We start from the raw sequence: 22,250 nt of genomic DNA, 5'->3' as shown, positions 1-22,250 counted from the left end.
CTTTGTCCTCATGATGAAAAAGATTTAACTTCTGTGATATTTTAAGGGAAAGGTACACAAACTTCCTGATTAAAAACAAACTGGTCATAATTTCCTTCTTGGGGCTATTCCTAGTCGCTCACCAACTTGCCTTAGTAAGAAAAATCTAACAGTATATTTAAGATATAACTTGATGTCCAAAAATAGAAAAGAAAAAGCAGAAACATAGAAAAAGCATAAACAGGTAAAGTAACTTTATCTTTCACTCTTTTTAACTTCTACTGTGGACAAATTTAGAAATAAAAGTATTTACATTAAAGAAATACTTTTTAAAAATCTCAGGAGTACAAACTGTAAACCCATGTGTGCACTTCTAATGGCAGGTTTTTAAATTACAAGTATAGCCACTCTTTTTAAAATATCATAATCTATATGCTTAAACTCTTACAGAGCTAATATGAGGCTTTATTTTTAAGAAATTGTCACAGTCTCTCACCATTTTCTACTATTTCCCATCACCAACTTCATGTTTTTTGCCTTGAAAAGTTCCATAAGTATCTGGAACAATGTCCAAAATATCAGAAATTGGCAGAAAATTATAAAGTCATACTCAGCATAATTTGTTGAAAAGAGCAATTCTACAACATTTGAGATAGAGATTAAATTTTTAATTAATTGAAATGAAAATATGATGTGTTATGACTAAAACATATGTATAAAAGAGTGATATAAGTAATGAATGATACATTGTAGAAAAGATGCTCCTTAGAATGAAAACAACCAGGATATTAGGGCCAAAACAAGTCCAATTTTGAGGCTCAACATTAAAGGAAAACTGGAGATTAGAAATACGAAAAATTGGAAGTGCATAATTCCAATACAATGAAAAATGTGATAGCCTGTCAAATCTTTTCATTAAGAGTTTTAGTGTATCCAAAAGAAAATTCTAGAAGATAAAAATTATAATCCAAAATTTTTGTGTGAGTGAGGAGCAGAGAGAAATGAGCTGTGAAACAAGAGAATATAACTGAAAAGCAATCACCCTTCCACCACCACATAATCCTTCTGAAAGTGGTTCCCCTGCAGAGTTTAATTTGCAGGGTGTGAGGCACCCCTCCCAGGGCCATACCTCCATTTTCACATCATGGTCCTTTGGGTAGTGCTCATCTACATTTTCTCCTGCTGGGGACCGGGGCCGAGTGGAGGCAGTGACGGACAGGTCTCCTCGAGAGATGAGGGTGCACATGTAGGCATCATGGGAGAAGACGTCATGCCGGATGAACTCACAGAAGAGCAGCACCAGGTTCACAAATTCTACCTTTTCACATTCACTGTTTGGATCCGCTGCACAGAAACAAATTCAATCAAGAATTCAGTTTCCTTGACCGGGCAGGGAAAAAAATCCAATAACTAAGGCTTAACAATATTTTCACTACTTTTCATATTTTCCTTTTTTAAAAAAAACAAAATAAGGGATTTATTGGAAAATTTGCTATGAGGCTCTAGCTCTTTGCAGAGAATGGGCACACCAGTTTTGATTGTCCCACTGTAACTGAAAAATAGCATCCAGTATTTTAAGCACCATTTCAACATTAAATGTAGTGGTCCCTGGCAAATGAATGACCATTTAAGTCATCATGTAAACAAAATTTCAGGTAAGAAAAAAAAGCGGGGGGGGGGGGGGGGTACTTCCTAAGTGGCGCAGCGGTTAAGAATCCACCTGCCAATGCAGGGGACATGGGTTCGATCCCTGCTCCGGGAAGATCCCACATGCCGCGGAGCAACTAAACCCGTGGGCCACAACTATTGAGCCTGCGCTCTAGAGCCCGTGAGCCACAACGATTGCGCCTGTGTGCTGCAACAACTGAAGCCCAGGTGCCTAGAGCCCAGCTCCACACCAAGAGAAGCCACAGCAATGAGGAGCCCGTGCACCACAATGAAGAGTAGCCCCTGCTCACCGTAATTGGAGAAAGCCCGTGTGCAGCAATGAAGACCAAACTCAACCAATAAACAAATAAAATAAACAAATTTATTTTAAAAAAAAGAAAGAAAGAAAAAAAGGGGATGGGGCTAGACTGCTTCCTTCTGGTTTTACTATTCTAACTGCTCATGACTCATGACTCATGACCGTTCTACCTTGAGTGTATGAGGTGGAGGGAGGGGGCTGTGCTTTTTCAAAGTGGACTTCACAACAGAACCATAATTCAGATGGTTTTTGAAAAAACGAGTAAGTGGGATCCACTGAAAAGAAAAACGGACAATGGAATAAAAAGGGCCCCAAGATGGAGCTCTGTCATCTTTTTAATTTCACAACTAGTTTAGTTAACTCACATTATGACTTTTAATATTACAGCTGTACGCTAAAACTTTGTTCCTTTGAGAGAAGGTTAAAAAATGACTAAACTGCTGAGATTAAACCTACAAAGCCCAGTTCCTGGTACCATCAAGCTCACAAACACCGATAATGACAACAGATGGATCCAGGAAACAGCACACTCAGTGCCCTAAGCCTCAAGCCTGAATATGTGCTCTCGCCCACCTCCAAAGCCGGGGAGGCACACACTCGACTCAGAGAAGCAGCAGAGCTTTCTCGGACAGGGCAGTAAATGGCATCCAGAGCAAGGCAGGCAGAGGAGGAGGAGGTTTTTCCCAAATTAAGAACCGAAATGGGGATGGGATGAGGCAAGGGAAGGCAAGTGTCTATCTCCCCCAGGACAAAGGTAAGTCAGAGCCGCTAACTTCCACTCCTGACAGTATATTTTCTCCGCCCTGGAATCTCTCCTGTCCTTTCACTTCTCCAGGGTTCATCACTGCTCCCTACATTCCAACCACCAGCTTGGCTAGGGCTCTAGCTCTCCCTCTAGCCTGGAACAGCCACCAAGTAACTCAAAGAACCTCACCTCCAGGCATCACTCAACTCCAAACGAGGCCCTCCTCAGAGGAATCAGAAGCAGTACTATTTCTTGCTGCTTTACCTCTTTCATCTCCACAGATGTCTCCCTTTTCTACCTTCTACTCTTTTTCTCCCCTTTCCGTCACTTTTCACTTTTTGCCATTTTTCTGTTGTTCTGTCACCATCTATCCTGAGATCCTCCCTGATGTCCTCTGTCAGATGAAAACTTCAGAACAAGACCAAGCCCAATTAGCTCACACAAATGATTGTTTTTTAAAGTTCCCACCCACAGTATGAACTCACTGGGTGGTTGTTTATTCCCCCAAATCCCCCACTCCCCACCAAAAATGAAATAAAAGACACAAAAAGAACACAATAGGACATGAACACCCAAGAGAGGGTATTAGAGACCTGCTTATAAGGTACTTTTGTTTTATTTTTTCCACCTTTTAATGTCAGAAGTTAGAAAATCAGAAATTTAGAAAACAGTGCAAAAAGAGAAGGTTCATAATCACAATATACATGTAGTAAACATCACAGGACCTTAGCTCCTCTCTTTTGGGTAAGAGAGGTCTAGAAAGGGAAAATTAGTCCACCAAATACAGGGGAATGAGCTGACTTATTGTTTTAATTATTTTTTTGTTTGTTTCTTTTGTTTTGGCTTCATTAGTTCTTTGTTGCTGCACGGGGGCTCTCTAGTTGTGGCGAGTGGGGGCTACTCTTCACTGCAGTGTACAGGCTTCTCAGTGAAGTGGCTTCTCATTGCAGAGCACGGGGCTCTAGGCATGTAGGCTTCAGCAGTTGCAGCACATGGGCTCAGTAGTTGTGGCTCTTGGGCTCTAGGGTGCACAGGCTTCAGTAGTTGTGGCTCTTGGGCTCTAGGGTGCACAGGCTCAGTAGTTGTGGCACACAGGCTTAGTTGTTCCTCAAGATGTGGGATCTTCCTGGACCAGGGCTCGAACCCATGTCCCCTGCATTAGCAGGCAGATTCTTTTTTTTTTTTCTCATAGTGTATTTTGTATTATATATTGTTATTATTCTGTTTTGTGTATGAAATATTTCATAATGAAATTTTTAAATGATAATTTTCTTTTCTTTTTTAGAACTTTTATTGACATACAGTTAACATACAATAAACTGCATATATTTAGAGCATACAATTTGGTATCCCAATCTCCCAATTCATTCCCCCCCAACCCTCCCCGCTTTCCCCACTTGGTGTCCATATGTTTGTTCTCTACATCTGTGTCTAAAGAAAAAGGGTACAAATCAACTGGTTTGCAAGGCGGAAATAGAGACACAGACGCAGAGCAGGCAGATTCTTAACCATTGTGCCACCAGGGAAGTCCTGTTTTAATTATTAAAACTCTGGAAATTTTTAAGTCTTTGAAGATTGCCTGATTCTAAAATTGCATAAAAGTCTCCATTTAAAACAGGCTACAAAATGTTGCTCAGTAAAATACACATCACATTCAGCACAAAGAACTTTTGATAAGATTACAGATAAGGGGGGAGAAAAAGGTCAGTTCCAAAAAGAGGTCAATCCCCTTATTTAAGATATAGAAGCAAAGAGCTTTACTTACACAATGAGGGGGCCTGTGTATCTAAAAACCTTAGCAGAACATTCTGGAAAACAGGCAAACTAGATCCAGCAAGAGAGGCTGAAGAAATGGACTCCTTCTCATCTAAGACCTCTGATTCACCACATCTCTAAGATTAAAAATAAACAAGCAAAGTTAATTACAGAGGACAAGTGCAGTCACACTGGGTCATGAAATGTGTTAATTTTTTATTAACATTTACGTTCTTGCATAAAGCATGCAAAATTGAGAGTTCTGTACTTATGTGAGGGCCATGCATCTTAAGTGAATATAATTGCTAAAAGTTGAGGGAAGCTGCCCCAGAACAATTCAAATCATTTCAAAGAACATCTGTGAAAAACATTATTCATGTGCATTATAAACTACTCACTCCCCCTATGCAACACTGCTAAAAATGATTTACAGTTGTCTTCATTTTTAAATAGTTCATGTTTAATGGTATTTCCTCCAGGAAATATTTGGGCATGTATTACTGAGTTCGATTCTTTTGTGTTTGTTTTTGGTCAAGCGGTGAATTTACGAGTATGTTGAGGAAATGCGGTATCAAATGAGAAAACTAAGATTATTCCTCTAATAAGATTCTTTCACTCATCACACTTCAGCAATAAGCTCTCTCAGAACCTCCTGGAATCTCCTCAGTTCATGAAACACATCCAGAGAAGCTGTTTAATGTCTACGTTCTTAAGGTCAGAACTTACTAGAAGACCAGTAAAGAAATAGCTTAGAAGCAATCAGAACCTCATTTTCTATTTTTTTAAATATCCCTTCGATGCTTCCCATTTTCATTATTTTAATATGGAAATAGTATTATATTTAGATACAATTTCTTCAATCCATCCTCTCTTTATAAAGGTCAAATTTTGAAAATGGTGATTAATAGAAATCAATTATCTTAAACATTTCTGAGAGAATACATTTTAAGATATGAATACATTTACACCTATTAAAATTACAAAGTCATCTATGTGTGAACCTCTTCTGAGTATGATTGTGTGTGTGCGTGCGTGTGTGTGTGTGTGTGTGTGTGTATTCTGGGATACACAAGGGGGGAGTGGAAGACACAATAAAAATCCAGAAGGAGCGATCAAATTTGAGGAATTCAACTTTAGTTACTAAAGTTCAGTCATTGCAATTCACTGTAGAATATAGTCTAGTCATAAATACACAGAAAAAAAAGCAATGAAACGCTTTTCCTAATTTGGCCATTGTAAAAGGGACCATGTAGTTCACATCTTAGCATCAATATCTTTAAGCCCCACTTTTAACAACATGACCTTTTGTATTTGGTGAACAGTGCTCGCCCAACAGGAGATGTCTATGAAAATATCCTTCCTATTTCATTTCTTTAATACTGTCATAGGAAGCAGGTGTGTCATCAGTAACACAACACTGAACAGGGTGAGCAAGTCTCCTGTCATCAAGCTTACGCTCCCAGGCATTAAATAAGACGTCAACGAGGAGAGTAAAATAGAGTGGCGTGACAAAGGGTGGCCGCGGCGTGGGGGCCAGTAGCTGTAGATAAGGTGGGGATGGAGGGGCCTCCTGAGGAGGTGACACACGCTGAGCCAGGAATGCCAGACGGGACGTGACACCTCCTGAAACAGGAGCGGCCGTGTAAGGAGGGGGGACAGAGTGCGCCCCCTGGAAGGAACAGCAAGAGCAGAGGCCCCAAGAGAAACACGAGTGTGGTGTGTGGGGACAGGAAGGCCAGGGCGGCCGGGGCTGTGTGTGACCGGGGGAGGGACCTCTGCAATGAGATGTAAGGGCAGGAGGGGTGGCTCCTCTGAGGTTCCGGGGGTCACAGGAAGAAGCCACCGGGAGTTTTAGGAAGGGGACAATGTGATCGGGTCCATTTTGAAAAGACGGCTCTGGCTGCTGTGTGGAGGATGCCAGGGAACGCGAGGAGGAGGGAGGGGAGGAGGAAGAGGGGGCGAGAGGCTCGAGGCAGGAGGCCCCACAGGCGTCCAGGTGAGAGCGGACAGGCCTGCTCAGATCACCCACGTGCCTTCTCCAGAGCCGCCCGCACCAGGCCCCACAGGCAGAAAGGGAGGCTCACTTAGAAGCTTTCCTTCAACCCAGCTAACGCTGACAAAGTGAGCTTTGCTTGTTCCTTTCTAATCTACTCCAGGGGCTTCCATTGCTCTCTCTGGGGCCAGAACACAATTTCAAAAACGAATACAAACTGGCATCTATAGCCTCACAGTCACAACTGCCTCAAGAAAGTATTTCCAGATCCACTACATGTATGTATGTACATATACACAGATGTATGTAAAATACCATAGATATATATGTATTTGTGTGCGTCTTAACCTCACAAAGGGAGATTTCCATTCTAAATCAGATACTGAAGTTGTATTTTAAATTCGTGCAGAATATAAATTATTGGCTTTATCAATCAACTTAGAGGGATCCTACTATACACTCTTTATGTGAATTTGTACATTCTTCCTTTTTCCTTCAAAAGGAGAAAAAAAAAAGCATTATGAGAGTAAGAAACAGAATCCTGCCCAAAGCAGTATTTTTAAACAATGGCATCGACAAGTAGAAAGAAAATCCGACCTACCTCTGCCTCGATTTCCGCTTGTCTCTTCTCCAAGAGTTTTGCCACAGCCATCGCCCTGTGCTTGCCTGACCGTTTACAGCTCACAGCCCATTCGCACAAAAGTGTCACCACAGCTTCATCGTTGGGGGCAACCTGATGACCAAGAGAAGTGGATACCAGCCATGTCACATGAAACATTCATCTGATGAGACTTGGGACGCAAGCAAAAGGATATCTAAAGCTTTGAAGCTTTCTTCTTCTACCTTATGACAGTCGTTTTAGAAAGTGTTTCCAAATCTATTTTTATTGAGGTATAAAGGGTAAAACTTTAGTCAAAAGGAAGGAAATCACTTACTGAGAACAGCTGCATGTGTGACAATTTCCACAGAATTAAAGCTTCCTTGTAGAGTTTCCTTCACTTAATAAACTAGCCCCATCAAGCCTCCAGAACTCAATTTTAAAGGAAACAGAAAGGGAAACTGACCTCTCAATATCAAGAACAGTTGTTACAAAACCCGAGTACTTCAGGCCACTGCTAAGCCCCTTGGGGCCTCACTCACAGCCTCAGTCAACACAGAGCCCTGACAGCCAGGCTGAGTCGCCTCATTCAAGGAGGAGATGGAAGGAACAAACTGGAGGGGAGGCCTGGGTGCTGATCAAAACTCACTGCCTTAGAAACAACCAGCGTGAAGAGTGACAGCCAGGCATTGAAAGGAACAAGAGTTACAAGCAGACCCAGTTAACAAAGGACAGCAGCCTGTATCTGCAAAGGGCGCAGCACCGCCATCAGAACTGTCAGCTGGAGCTGCCACGGGCTGGTGATGGGTACCACAGACTGAGGGTGAGAAGAGTCAGAGAAAGGTCACAGGCACCCAAGTGGCATGAATTGGGGGAGGAAGGAGGAGGTAAGTCAATAGGAGGATCGTCCTTCTATGCAATCCCGCCTTTCCTTGTAGAGGATCTATGCCAAACACTGAACGTCAACTGCACATTTTTATCATCTGCCCAGCTGCATAAACACTGTGCCAAAAGGACCAATCACGGGACTGCCATGTGTATGCTATATGAGAAGTTCTTAACATTTTAGAATCCATAAGCTCAACTAAGATTATGATAGCTGTGAGCGCACTCCCAGGAAAAATTGACATATACACACCTGTACTTCAGCACAGCAGTTCAGAGGGCTTGTGGACTCTGAGAAGACATCCAAGAATCCCAGGATAAGAATCCCTGATCAGCTTTTAGACACCGGCAGACAATTCAGATCACGAAAATCAATTTATTCCGAGATTTTTACTCATCCTACCCTAAATTCAGTTAAACACATGCTGACTTAAAACAAGGAAATGCTATCTGGGACAGATATCTCAAAAGAAACTCTGAGTCAATTTAAACCAAGAGAAATAATTCAATTACAATATATAAAGATTGAACATAACATTTAAAAAAGAAAGCAAACTGGGAGGAATTCCTGCCTGGATTCTATCTCATCCTGGGAAAAGCAAAAATATAAATCAATGCAGTGAAGTGCCACATGCTGAGATTTAGAAAATTAAATAGAACAAAAGGATTTACTTAAAAAATAATGCCATCAGGTTTTATTAAAGCTCTTTATTGGAATATAATTGCTTTAAACTCTTGTACCGGTTTTTGAGGTACACCAAAGTGAATCAGCTGTATTTAGACATATATCCCCATATACCCTTCCTCCCACGACTCCCCCCCACCCTCCCCGTCCCGGTCCTCTAAGGCATCACCCATCATCCAGTTGATCTCCCTTTGTTATACAGCAACTTCCTACTGGCTATTTTACAGGTGGTAGTGTATATATGTCTATGCTACTCTCTTACTTGGTCCCAGCTTCCCCTTCGCCCCCCACCCCCAACCCTATGTCCTCAAGTCCATTCTCTGCATCTGCATCCTTATTCTTGCCCTGTCACTGGACTCATCAGTACCACTTTTTCAGATTCCATATATATGAGTGAGCATATGGTATTTGTTTTTCTCTTTCTGGCTTACTTCACTCTGTATGACAGACTCTGGGTCTATCCACCTCATTACATATAGCTCCATTTCATTCCTTTTTATGGCTGAGTAAGATTCCATTGTATATATATGTCACATCTTCTTTATCCATTCATTTGTTGATGGGCATTTAGGTTGCTTCCATGTTCTGGCTATTGTAAATAGTGCTGCAATGAACATTATGGTACATGCTTCTTTTGGATTATGGTTTTCTCTGGGTATATGCCCAGGAATGGGATTACTGGATCATATGGTAGTTCTATTTGCAGTTTTTCAAGGAACCTCCAAACAGTTTTCCCTAGTGGCTGTACCAACTTACATTCCCACCAACAGTGCAGGAGAGTTCCCTTTTCTCCACACCCTCGCCAACATTTGTTGTTTCCAGATTTTGTGATGATGGCCATTCTGACCGGTGTGAGGTGATACCTCATTGTAGCTTTGACTTGCGTTTCTCTGATGATTAGTGATGGTGAGCATCTTTTCATGTGTTTGTTAGCCATCTGCATGTCTTTTTGGGGAAATATCTATTTAGGTCTTCTGCCCATTTGTGGATTGGGTCATTTGCTTTTTGGGTATTAAGCTGCATGAGCTGCTTGTATATTTTGGAGATTAATCCTTTGTCCGTTGCTTCATTGGCAAGTATTTTCTCCCATTCTAAGGGTTGTCTTCCTGTCTTGTTTCTGGTTTCTTTCGCTGTGCAAAAGCTTTTAAGTTTCATTAGGTCCCATTTGTTTATTCTTGGTTTTATTTCCTTTATTCTAGGAGATGGGTCAAAAAAAGATCTTGCTTTGATGGATGTCATAGAGTGTTCGGTCTATGTTTTCCTCTAGGAGTTTTATCATGTCTGGCCTTACATGTAGGTCTTTAATCCATTTGGAGTTTATTTTTGTGTATGGTGTTAGGAAGTGTTCTAGTTTCATTCTTTGACATGTTGCTGTCCAATTTTCCCAGCACCACTTATTGAAGAGGCTGTCTTTTTTCTATTGTATATTCGTGCCTCCTTTGTCAAAGACAAGGTGCCCATATGTGCTTGGGTTTACCTCTGGGTTCTCTATTCTGTTCCACTGATCTTCCTTTCTGTTTTTGTGCCAGTACCATACTGTCTTGATCACTGTGGCCTTGTAGTATAGTTTGAAGTCAGGAAGCCTAATTCCACCAACTCCATTTTTCCTTCACCAGATTGCTTTGGCTATTCACGGTCTTTTGTGTTTCCATACAAATCGTAAGATTTCTTGCTCTAGTTCTGTGAAAAATGCTGTTGGTAATTTGATAGGGATTGTGTTGAATCTGTAAATTGCTTTGGGTAGTACAGTCATTTTCACAACGTTGATTCTTCCAATCCAGGAACATAGTATGTCCCTCCATCCGTTTGTGTCGTCTTTGATTTCTTTCATCAGTGTCTTACAGTTTTCTGCTTACAGGTCTTTTGCCTCCTTAGGCAGGTTTATTCCTAGGTATGACATCCGTTTTTTTTGTTGTTGTTTTGTTTTTTTATTTCGTTTGTGACATCAGTTTTTAATAAATTCTTCAGTCAGTAATGTGCATCATATCTACATTTACAAAGTTTTTTTTTTTTCCTCTTCATCACCAAACGGAATGAAAATGTGCTACAAAAGAATAATTGACTCACCCAACTTAAGTAATAGGCTCTGTTTGACCTAGAAATGCATAGAGAAGCATATATAAAGGAAAAGACTTCTTTTTCACACGTCTAGACATGGACCACCGGTTTGGGGCAGAAATGTGCTAGAAAAGAAGTCTTAGGAAAGAGAATTCACTTCCAAAAACACTTATGAACCACCCAAGATGTGCCAGGCATTGAGGAAACAAAAATTTTAAAGAGCTGGCCCTTGTTCTCAAATAGTTAACCCTGTAGAGGGAAAAGCAGAAAAGGCAACTAATCATAAAGTAACGCACTGTTCTGAAGGCGTGGGGAGGAAAGTGACTAAGTCTAAGCACCCGCACTTTCCACGTCTCATAGGCGATGAGCACCTGTCTGCCCCAGCTTACAGACATCCCACATACTAACTTGAAGACACACAGGCCTGCAGTCTACCCACTGCAATTGTGGCCTCAATATGTAATTATTAGGAATTAAGTGAAATAAGAAAATGAGGGGGAACTGCTGCTAAAAGATTCAGTTTTAAAATATAAAATTTTAATTATGCCCATAAAAAGTCATACATTTCAAAATCTATTTTCGATCAATAAGTATTTTCCAATACTGGCCAGATTCCAAAAGTGCAAAGTCCACTCCTTTCTGAACATCGAATAGCCTACTAAATGATGCTGCTCTTTCCTTAGGATACTGGAGTGATGGGGAGGGAGGAACAGGCAGGCTCAGGGCCAATTTTTAAAGAAACAGTAAGCTATTACAAAAGTTTTATGACTAACTTCAGAAAATCCTATTGGAAAATCAGGTGCTATTATGCCAACTTCAAAGCAAGCTATTTCTGCAATATAAATAATTACATTTATATATTTGAGTCATAAAGCATTTCATTCTTCTTTACTACTGAAAAATTGTTATAAATTTGTAAAATTTAGTATTACTTTCTGAGATAACTTTGCATTCGAACATCCCCTTTCCCCATATTTACTACAAAATTCTGGTTCATATTTTAAGTGGTTTTACCAAGAGGTCTTTTCTAGATTCCACCAATTATCAAAAATAAGGAGGATCCCCTGCTTATTTAACTCTCAACACCAGCTCCAGGGTACACCCCATCAGACACGTTCAACAGGCATACAGACAGACACCCACCTACAAATGCCTCATACCCCACTACCCCCAGCCCTGCCACTGCTCTGCTCTAAATAATTTCTAGAAAATTATTAGAGGATGGCTTCCATTTGCCTGCCAGATGCTATCTTACAAATTAATTCGAGTAACTATCAACAGGACATCATGGCTTCAAATATGGAAGCTGAAATGTATTCTCATCCTGTAAACAAATGTCTAAAAACATTAAGCTCCTTTTCTTTAAAATAACTAATAATTGTAAAGTGGAATTTAATAAATATTATTTTAAAACAAAATAACTTCAAGGCAAAAACTTGAGGTAATTTAGCAGTTCAAGATATGAACAAAATACAGGCCCTTGCCTTCCACGAGATGGCAATTAAGTGGGGCGGACATACGTGTATATAAATAATTTAGACACATAAAAAGAATGAAAATTATCTCAGAAAGCCAACAACATTTAACAGGAGCAGAGAGAGAAGACCGAAGGGAATTATTAAATGTTTCTTTCAGAAGGTGGCTTTCAAGAAAAACCTTGAGGAATGAGCTAAATTTCAAAACTGAGATGAACAGGGAATTCCCTGGCAATCCCGTGGTTAGGACTCCTTGCTTTCACTGCCAGGGCCCAGGTTCAAAACCTGGTGGAGAAACTAACATCCCGCAAGCTGCCAAAAGAGAGAGACAGAGAGAGAGGAGGAAAAAAAAATGGAATTTAAAAAACAGAAAACAAAAACAAACTGAGATGGACAAAAGGAGAAATAAGTATATGGTAGGCAGTATAATCCCCCACCCCCACCGCAAAGATGTGCACGTCCTAATCTCAGGACCTGTGAATATGTTACTGTAAATTACAAAATGGGACTGTGCAGCAGTTGTGACTGAGATAAGGATCTGAGAAGGGGGGTTACCCTGGATTATTTGGGTAGACCCAAGGTAGTCACAGGGGAGCTTCTAAGGGAAAGGGGAAGGCAGGAGAGTCAGAGAAAGACATGGGACGATGGAAACAAGAGTCAGAGGCAGGGAGAGATTTGAAGGTGCCATGATGTTGACTTTGAAGATGGAGCAAGGGGACACAAGCTAAGGAAGGAAGGTGATCTCTAGAAGCTGGAAAATGCAAGGAAACAGATACTCCCCTAGAGCGTACAGAAGGAAGAGCTCAACTGACCCCTTGATTTAGAGCTCAGTAAGATCATAACCTCCAGAACCATAAGAGAATAAATCTATGCTGTTTTAGGCCAATACATTTCTGATAACTTGTTACAGCAGCAAGAGGAAATTAATTCAAAGTAGTTCTAAATAAACACATAAAAAGTAGTGTTGAGGTTCAGGGAATTATAGGGGCAGAGGACTGCTGCTTAAATGGCAAATATAGTAAGACTACAATAAAAGATTAAAAATCTAGGAAAAAGAGTTTAATGATAGTTCACTGAAGAAGAGTACCACGAAATAGGTAGTAGCCTCATTAATTCATTTCCTTATTAATTCATCAATAACTATGTATTGCTATCAGGCCTTCTTCTAGGCATTAGATGTAAACAGTCTCATGCATTACTTTGTAGGAATAAAAATTGGCATTTCCCTTTTGTATGAAATTTCTAACACATAACAAGTCTCAAAAACGTTCATACTATTTGCTTCAATAATTCAATCTCTGAGAATATAGCCCAAGGAAATTACCTTTTAAGTAAAAAGATACGAGTCCTCCAGACATCAGTGAAGTGTGATACCAAGACACTCCCCACCCCCAGCCCCCAAAATTGGCAATTTCCCTCCAAAATTTGGCAGAGGCACCTAATGGATCTAATCAGAGAAAACCAGGTGACCTTACAGGGAAAGATCCACACAGATGATTCATAGGCCAGAGAACTTGTCTTCAGCAGTGGAACCATGGAAATTTTTGTGATGGTAGTTTTGTTTTTATTTCTATTTTTCTGCAGGCAAAGAGAACTATTTCAATATCTAACTAAAGATGCATAAATAGGAGCGGCAGATGAGCCAGGCTTGTAATGGAACACAGGAAAGGGGAAGTCATAGGTGCACAATTACCAGTAAAGCTCGAATCCTCCCAAGAAGGGAAGTTCTCAGACCAGATCTCAGACATGGTCTGCTCTCTGCCCACCCACCACTCTTCCCTTCTTCCAGGAACAGCACCCCTACTTCTTCTGGAAGTACTACTCTTTCTCCTACCCCAAGCGGTTCAAGGAGGGGGTTACTAATTGCAGTGCCCCATCCTCTCAGCTTCAATGTGACATTCTCGATTTGAGTCTTTGATGGGGAGTGAAGGCAATTCTTTGAATATAAGAAAAAAAAAAATCACCCTATCAAGTACTCATTACATGCACTGCTCTCTGCTCAGCCTTACAAAACATTCTGGATGATAAAGAGATTAGCCCTGACCAAATGAAATTGTCTGTTTCTATTCTGATCAAATATCAATTTTTCAGAATAGGTTTTTTGCAATATATATTGCTTATTCTAGTCATTACTAAAGTCTCATTTAGCACTTTTAACTGGCCAAGGCAGACAAAACGAGAAACTGGAAGTATCAAAACTTGACCTTAAATCTAAATCTTTTCAGTCGCTTCTAATGAAAATCTAAAATACAAAATAACTAGGTATGGACTTAATTACTCTCAAAATCACTAACAAAGATATGTTGACAAATTTTCAGGTGGTAGTAATAAAGGGAATTAACATTTATTTATTGAGTGCTTACTCAATTTACAGTCAGACACTACAATAAATGTTTCCAGAATTATTTCTTTTAATCTTAACTACCTATGAGCTATTGTTACTATCATCACCCCCATTTTACAAATAATGAAACCAAGGCATAGAGATGTTAAATAACTTGCCCAAGATTACTCAACTAATTAATGGAACTCTTGCCACAAGATAAATCTTGGGAAATGAACTAAATAAGTGGAGCAACACTATGTTCAAAGAACCTAGAAGGTCATCTTGACCCTGCCCCAGGGAACACAATGGGCCCGAGCTTCTCTTTGCTCTTCCACCTGCACTCTCAGTGCTCACAGCACCACAGTAGTCTGCTCCCTTGTGCGATAATATTTATTTCCACGTAATATGCATCTTTCACAACATAGCTTCATGGCTACGGGCTTTAAATATCCAGTAGCAAAGGGAGACACACCTCTGATATTAAAGGAAAGTACTTCATCATGCCAAACACTATAAGCCAGAGTTGGAGTCTTCATGGGCAGTAACAGACAGCTTTTCATATCGGTACTTTGATAGATAGTAAGAAGTTGTTCAAAATTCACAGCAAGCATGCCCTAGCCTATAACTACACACAGGCAAATGGGATACTCAAGAATGGAAGACAGACAGAGAGAAATTGAGCCATGGCACATAAAGTTAAGGTCAGAGAAAAAGCACCAAACTAGGGGGTCAAGAATGTGGGGTCTAGCTCTGATATAAATTAAAATGTAATCACAGCAATAATGATATTAACAATTTGTAGATTTTCAACCACAGTGACAGCAGGATAACTGAAAACATTTACTGAGCAGATACTGGGTGTTTTACGTACATCATCTCTAATCTCGACAACAAACTTTGAAGGAGGTGTGGCTATTCTCATTCTATAGGTAAGAAAACTGAGGTTCAGAGGTTAAGTAAGATGGCCCAGGGCACAGAGATCAAAAATAGCAGAACTGGGAGATCTACTTCTCTCTGCTCCTCCCATCACAGGTGCGGCAAGATCAGTGGAAGCACAAGGAGCATCATGAGCGAGTGGAAGTCTCCCGAGGGGCTCACGTGTACCCCAGGAAGCCTGCCTCCCAGCCCACTCCAACCAGCCACTGTCCCCCCGCGGTTCTGGCTCCTCCCTCTGTAGGGAGGAGCCAGACCTCTAATCTAACTGACATGGAGAAAATGAAACCACAGGAGGGAATTACCAAAGATTTCATTCCTCCTCTAACACACGTAGATCAGATGCTTGTATAAGGCAGGGATCTGTCTTTCCCGTGGTTTTATTTTCAGTATCTACCACAGTGCCTGGCACATAGTAGATTCAACAGATATTGTTAATTAAAGAGTAAAAGCAATACAGCGTTCATGAAACCAAAGATAAAAACAAGGTGGATGGGGGAGATTGATGTTTTGTTCCCCTCCCCTGACACACACATGCACTTACTTAACATGGAAAAATAACTGATTTAATCGAACAGTTGATTAAGTATAAAACACTAGAAACACTCCCATTCCTAACAACGAGTCAACGATACTGACCACAAAACCACTATTTAGCATTATTCTGAAAGACTGAGGCAGGGGAAAGAAACATAAATATTTGGATATGGCAAGATTACTACAGTGTGCATAAAATGATTACCTCCCCCCATCAATCCAGAGAACTGGAAAATACTATGACTAGAAGAAAATAAACAACAAAAAAGTGATGAACAATATTAAGCAGTCATGAGAGACAACAACCCTGCAGAGTATTTTGTAGAAAGCAATCCCATTTATGTCCCCCGACCTACCACAGTGGTTAAGTGTTCATACACATGTACATAAATGCCCAGCAAAGTATCCAAAGGATATGGACCAAAATGCACAGTGGTTCCTGCTTGTGTATATAAGGAGTGCTTGTTACACAGTCTGCCTTGCTCTAATGCTTTCACAACAATCCTGTGATTGTTGAGCAAACTGAGGCCAAAGGTGAAAGAACTTGTTAAATGTCTCAAAGATACTAGGCCACAGACCTAAGAGTCAAATCTAAGCTATCAGCCTCTACAGTGGGGACACATGCCAAAATGCCCCCCTTCTGGGCAGAAGAGTGGGAGAGGGGTCCAGGATGTGGGCTGAAAGGGACTTCTTGATATCAAGAATGTATTCGTGTACTATGTGTAGAGAAATCACAAGAAGACATAACTTCTGTGTAATGAAAACAAATGAGAGAGGATGGATGGAACCCAAAATTCAAAAATCAGTAAGATTCTTTAACTACCAGCATTGTCCACCTGGCCTCATAAACGTGGAACCCCCCCAGTGGCAAAATACTAGAATCATTATTAATTCTGCTGCAATCATCTTCATTAATGGTGCTACCTGCATCTATAATAAAGATCATCTAAATGCAGAGTCTCATCATAAGGGAAATTTGTTATATTTTTCTTTCCTAGCAGAGGGAGGGCACACACTAAATAGAGTCTAATTCATTTCTTATTCAATCACTCAATTACCCAATAACCTCTAGAAACTAACCACAGGTCTATTCTTTAACAAAGAAAGAGGAAAAGAAAGGAAGGAAGCAATAGCAAAAATTAATAAAACTAAAAGCTGGTTCTTTGAGAAGATAAAATTGATAAACCATTAGCCAGACTCATCAAGAAAACAAGGGAGAAGATGCAAATCAACAGAATTAGAAATGAAAAAGGAGAAGTAACAACGGACACCTCAGAAATACAAAAGATCATGAGAGACTACTACAAGCAACTGTATGCCAATAAATTGGATAACCTGGAAGAAATGGATACATTCTTAGAAAAATACAATGTTGCAAGACTGAACCAGGAAGAAATAGAAACTATGAACAAACCAATCACAAATACAGAAATTGAGGCAGGGATTAAAAATCTCCCAACAAACAAAAGCCTAGGGCCACATGGCTTCACGGGCGAATTCTATCAAACATTTACAGAAGAGCTAACACCTATCCTTCTCAGACTCTTCCAAAATATTGCAGAAGGAGGAACACTCCCAAACTCATTCTACGAGGCCACCATCACCCTGATACCAAAACCAGCCAAAGATGTCACAAAAAAAGAAAACTACAGACCAATATCACTGATGAATATAGATGCAAAAATCCTCAACAAAATACTAGCAAACAGAATCCAATAACACATTAAAAAAATCACACACCATGATCAAGTGGGGTTTATCCCTGGGATGCAAGGATTCTTCAATATATGCAAATCAATCAACGTGATATATCATAACAAATTGAAGGATAAAAACCATACGATCATCTCAATAGATGCAGAAAAAGCTTTTGACAAACATCAACATCCATTTATGATAAAAACTCTCCAGAAAATGGGCATAGAAAGAAATTACCTCAACATAATAAAAGCCATATATGAGAAACCAAAAGCCAACATTGTTCTAAATGGAGAAAAACTGAAAGAATTCCCTCTTAGAACAGGAACAAGACAAGGGTGCCCACTCTCACCATTATTATTCAACATAGTTTTGGAAGTTTTAGCCACAGCAATCAGAGAAGAAAATGAAATAAAAGGAATCCAAATTGGAAAAGAAGAAGTAAAACTGTCACTCTTTGCAGATGACATGATATTATACATAGAAAACCCTAAAGACTCTACCAGAAAACTGCTAGCACTAATTGAAGAATTTAGTAAAGTAGCAGGATACAAAATTAATGCACAGAAATCTCTTGCATTCCTATACACTAACAACAGAAAAGCAGAAAGAGAAATTAAGGAAACTCTCCCATTTACCACTACAACAAAAAGAATAAAACACCTAGGAATACACCTGCCTAAGGAGGCAGAAGACCTGTATGCAGAAAACTTTAAGACGCTGATGAAAGAAATCAAAGATGACACAAACAGATGGAGGGACATACCACGTTCCTGGATTGGAAGAATCAACATCGTGAAAATGACTGTACTACCCAAAGCAATTTACAGATTCAATGCAATCCCGATCAAATTACCAGCAGCATTTTTCACAGAACTAGAGCAAGAAATCTTACGATTTGTATAGAAACGCAAAAGACTCCGAATAGCCAAAGCAATCTTGAGAAGGAAAAATGGAGTTGGTGGAATCAGGCTTCCTGATTCAAACTATACTACAAGGCCATAGCGATCAAGACAGTATGGTACTGGCACAAAAACAGAAAGGAAGACCAATGGAATAGAATAGAGAACTCAGAGGTAAGCCCAAACACATATGGGCACCTTATCTTTGACAAAGGAGGCACGAATATACAATGGAAAAAAGACAGCCTCTTCAATAAGTGGTGCTGGGAAAATTGGACAGCAACATGTGAAAGAATGAAACTAGAACACTTCCTAACACCATACACAAAAATAAACTCCAAATGGATTAAAGACCTACATGTAAGGCCAGACACAATAAAACTCCTAGAGGAAAACATAGACAGAACACTCTATGACATCCATCAGAGCAAGATACTTTTTGACCCACCTCCTAGAAGAATGGAAATAAAACCAAGAATAAACAAATGGGACCTAACGAAACTAAAAAGCTTTTGCACAGTGAAAGAAACCATAAACAAGACAAGAAGGCAACCCTCAGAATGGGAAAAAATAGTTGCCAACGAAACAACGGACAAAGGATTAACCTCTAAAATATACAAACAGTTCATGCAGCTTAATACCGAAAAAGAAAATGACCCAACCCACAAATGGGCGGAAGACCTAAATAGACATTTCTCCAGGACTTCCTAGGTGGCGCAGTAGTTGAGAATCCACCTGTCAGTGCAGGGGACACGGGTTCGAGCCCTGCACTGGGAAGATTCCACATGCCACGGAGCAACTAAGCCTGTGCACCACAACTATTGAGCCTGTGCTCTGGAGCCCGTGAGCCACAACTATTGAGCCCGTGTGCCGCAACTATTGAAGCCCACGCGCCTAGAGCCTGTGCTCCCCAACAAGAGAAGCCACTACAATGAGGAGCCTGCACAACTCAGTGAAGAGTGCCCCCACTCGCAGCAACTAGAGAAAGCCCACGTGCAGCAACAAAGACCCAATGCAGCCGATAAATAAAATAAATTTATTAAAAAAATAAAAATAGACATTTCTCCAAAGAAGACATACAGATGAACAACAAACACATGGAAAGATGCTCAACATCACTAATTATCAGAGAAATGCAAGTCAAAGCCACAATGAGGCATCACCTCACACCAATCAGAATGGCCATCATCACAAAATCTGGAAACAACAAATGTTGGAGAGGGTGTGGAGAAAAGGGAACCCTCCTGCACTGTTGGTGGGAATGTAAGTTGGTACAGCCACTATGGAAAACTGTTTGGAGGTTCCTTAAAAAGCTAAAAATAGAACTACCATATGATCCAGTAATCCCACTCCTGGGCATATACCCAGAGAAAACCATAATCCAAAAAGAAATATGTACCATAATGTTTATTGCAGCACTATTTACAATAGCCAGGACATGGAAGCAACCAAAATGCCCATCAACAAATGAATGGATACAGAAGATGTGGCATATATACACAATGGACTATTACTCAGCTATAAAAAGGCATGAGATGGAGCTATATGTAATGAAGTGGATAGAACTACAATCTGTCATACAGAGTGAAGTAAGTCAGAAAGAGAAGGACAAATATTGTATGGTAACTCACATATACGGAATCTAAAAATGGTACTGATGAACTCAGTGACAAGAACAAGGATGCAGATACAGAGAATGGACTGGTGATCTCGAGGTATGGGAGGGGGCCGGGGGTGAAGGGGAAGCTGAGACAAAGCGAGAGAGTAGCACAGACATATATATACTATCAACTATAAAGTAGATAGCCAGTGGGAAGTTGTTGTATAACAAAGGGAGTCCAACTCGAGGATGGAAGATGTCTTAGAGGACTGGGGCGGAGAGGGTGGGGGGGACTCGGGGGGGGTAGTCAAGGAAGGGAGGGAATACGGGGATATGTGTATAAAAACAGATGATTGAACTTGGTGTACCCCCAAAAAATAATAAATAAATTAAAAAAAAAAATAGACATTTCTCCAAAAAGGACATACAGATGGACAACAAACACATGGAAAGATGCTCAGCATCACTAATCATCAGAGAAATGCAAGTCAAAGCCACAATGAGGCATCACCTCACACCGATCAGAATGGCCATCATCACAAAATCTGGAAACAACAAATGTTGGAGAGGGTGTGGAGAAAAGGGAACTCTCCTGCACTGTTGGTGGGAATGTAAGTTGGTACAGCCACTATGGAAAACTGTTTGGAGGTTCCTTAAAAAGCTAAAAATAGAACTACCATATGATCCAGTAATCCCACTCCTGGGCATATACCCAGAGAAAACCATAATCCAAAAAGAAATATGTACCATAATGTTTATTGCAGCACTATTTACAATAGTCAGAACATGGAAGCAACCTAAATGCCCATCAACAAATGAATGGATAAAGAAGATGTGGCATATATATATACAATGGAATATTACTCAGCTATAAAAAGGAATGAGATGGAGCTATATTAATGAGGTGGATAGACCTAGAGTCTGTCATACAGAGTGAAGCAAGTCAGAAAGAGAAAGACAAATATTGTATGCTAACTCATATATACGGAATCTTAAAATGGTACTGATGAACTCAGTGACAAGACAAGAATAAGGACGCAGATGCAGAGAATGGACTGGAGATCTCGAGGTTTGGGAGGGGGCAGGGGGTGAAGGGGAAGCTGAGACGAAGTGAGAGAGTAGCATAGACAGATATATACTACCAAATGTAAAACAGCCAGTGGGAAGTTGCTGTATAACAAAGGGAGATCAACTCAAGGATGGATGATGCCCTGGAGGACTGGGACAGGGAGGGTGTGGGGGAGTCGAGGGAGGGAGGGGATATGGAGATATGTGTATAAATACAGATGGTTGACCTTGGTGTACCTCAAAAACTGGTACAAGAGTGTAAAGCAATTATATTCCAAGAAAAAATAAAAAAATAAAAATAAAAATAAAAAATAAAATAAAGTAAAATAAAATTAAAAAAGAAAAAAAAGAAAAAGAAACAAAGAAGGAAAAAATTTGGCAACTACATCTGAGAAGCAGGCGTCCTTTGGTAATTAGAAAGTACTTAGTGAGACTGTTTGCTATTTTAAAATAAGAAATTTCTTAAGATACTACATTATAAAACTGTACCATAAAAGGAACGGGAAAAATCAATGACGTTACTGCAAGCAACAGCAAACAAAAAGGACTTGAGGTCAGATACTGAATAAAGCTCTTCAATAGTTGTTTAATCTGAGATTAAAAGGACATGTTTATAAATGTAATTAATCACTCTTAGTCAACATTAAACAAAATGGCCATATCTGGACAAAAACATTATTCATATTATAGCACCAATAAATAACATGGGATAATAATAGAGTAGTGATATTAGCAAGTCAGAGTGTTTGCAACCTAAGGCACATTATGGAGATCTGGATGAATTTCAAGAGTTGCATAAGGTAAAAATTGGTCTAAACTGCTAATAGACCCTAAGCCTGTTATACACAGTCACAAATAGAATTTCTAACAGTCAGAATCACCATATTAGGCAATAAGCCTAAGATTATTAACCACACATTCAGGAGATATATTATTTAAATACAAATAGCACTCATTTAAAAAAAATCTTTATCGATATGAATGTTTCCATATGTACATTTCCAAAAGATATTTGAGACAGGGGATCTTTGATGAGGGAAAGTGCAG

At 40.0% G+C, this 22,250-nt stretch overlaps 1 protein-coding gene across 1 annotated transcript in view; it reads right to left on the bottom strand.

Annotated features, from left to right (window-relative positions):
- MED12L (mediator complex subunit 12L) overlaps positions 1-22,250 on the bottom strand; it is a 329,018-nt gene that overhangs the window by 215,540 nt on the left and 91,228 nt on the right. The window contains exons 13-15 of the mRNA XM_057737852.1: positions 7,040-7,171; positions 4,456-4,582; positions 1,109-1,323 (exon numbers count right to left, since the gene is read on the bottom strand). Of these exons, the coding sequence (XP_057593835.1) occupies positions 1,109-1,323; positions 4,456-4,582; positions 7,040-7,171 (474 nt within the window). The remainder of the gene's footprint in view (positions 1-1,108; positions 1,324-4,455; positions 4,583-7,039; positions 7,172-22,250) is intronic.

The sequence above is a fragment of the Hippopotamus amphibius genome, chromosome 6, assembly GCF_030028045.1.
Source record: "Hippopotamus amphibius kiboko isolate mHipAmp2 chromosome 6, mHipAmp2.hap2, whole genome shotgun sequence".
NCBI lineage: Eukaryota > Metazoa > Chordata > Mammalia > Artiodactyla > Hippopotamidae > Hippopotamus > Hippopotamus amphibius.
The sequence above is the reverse complement of the archived record's forward strand: the minus strand, read 5'-3'. Positions and strand labels throughout refer to the sequence as shown.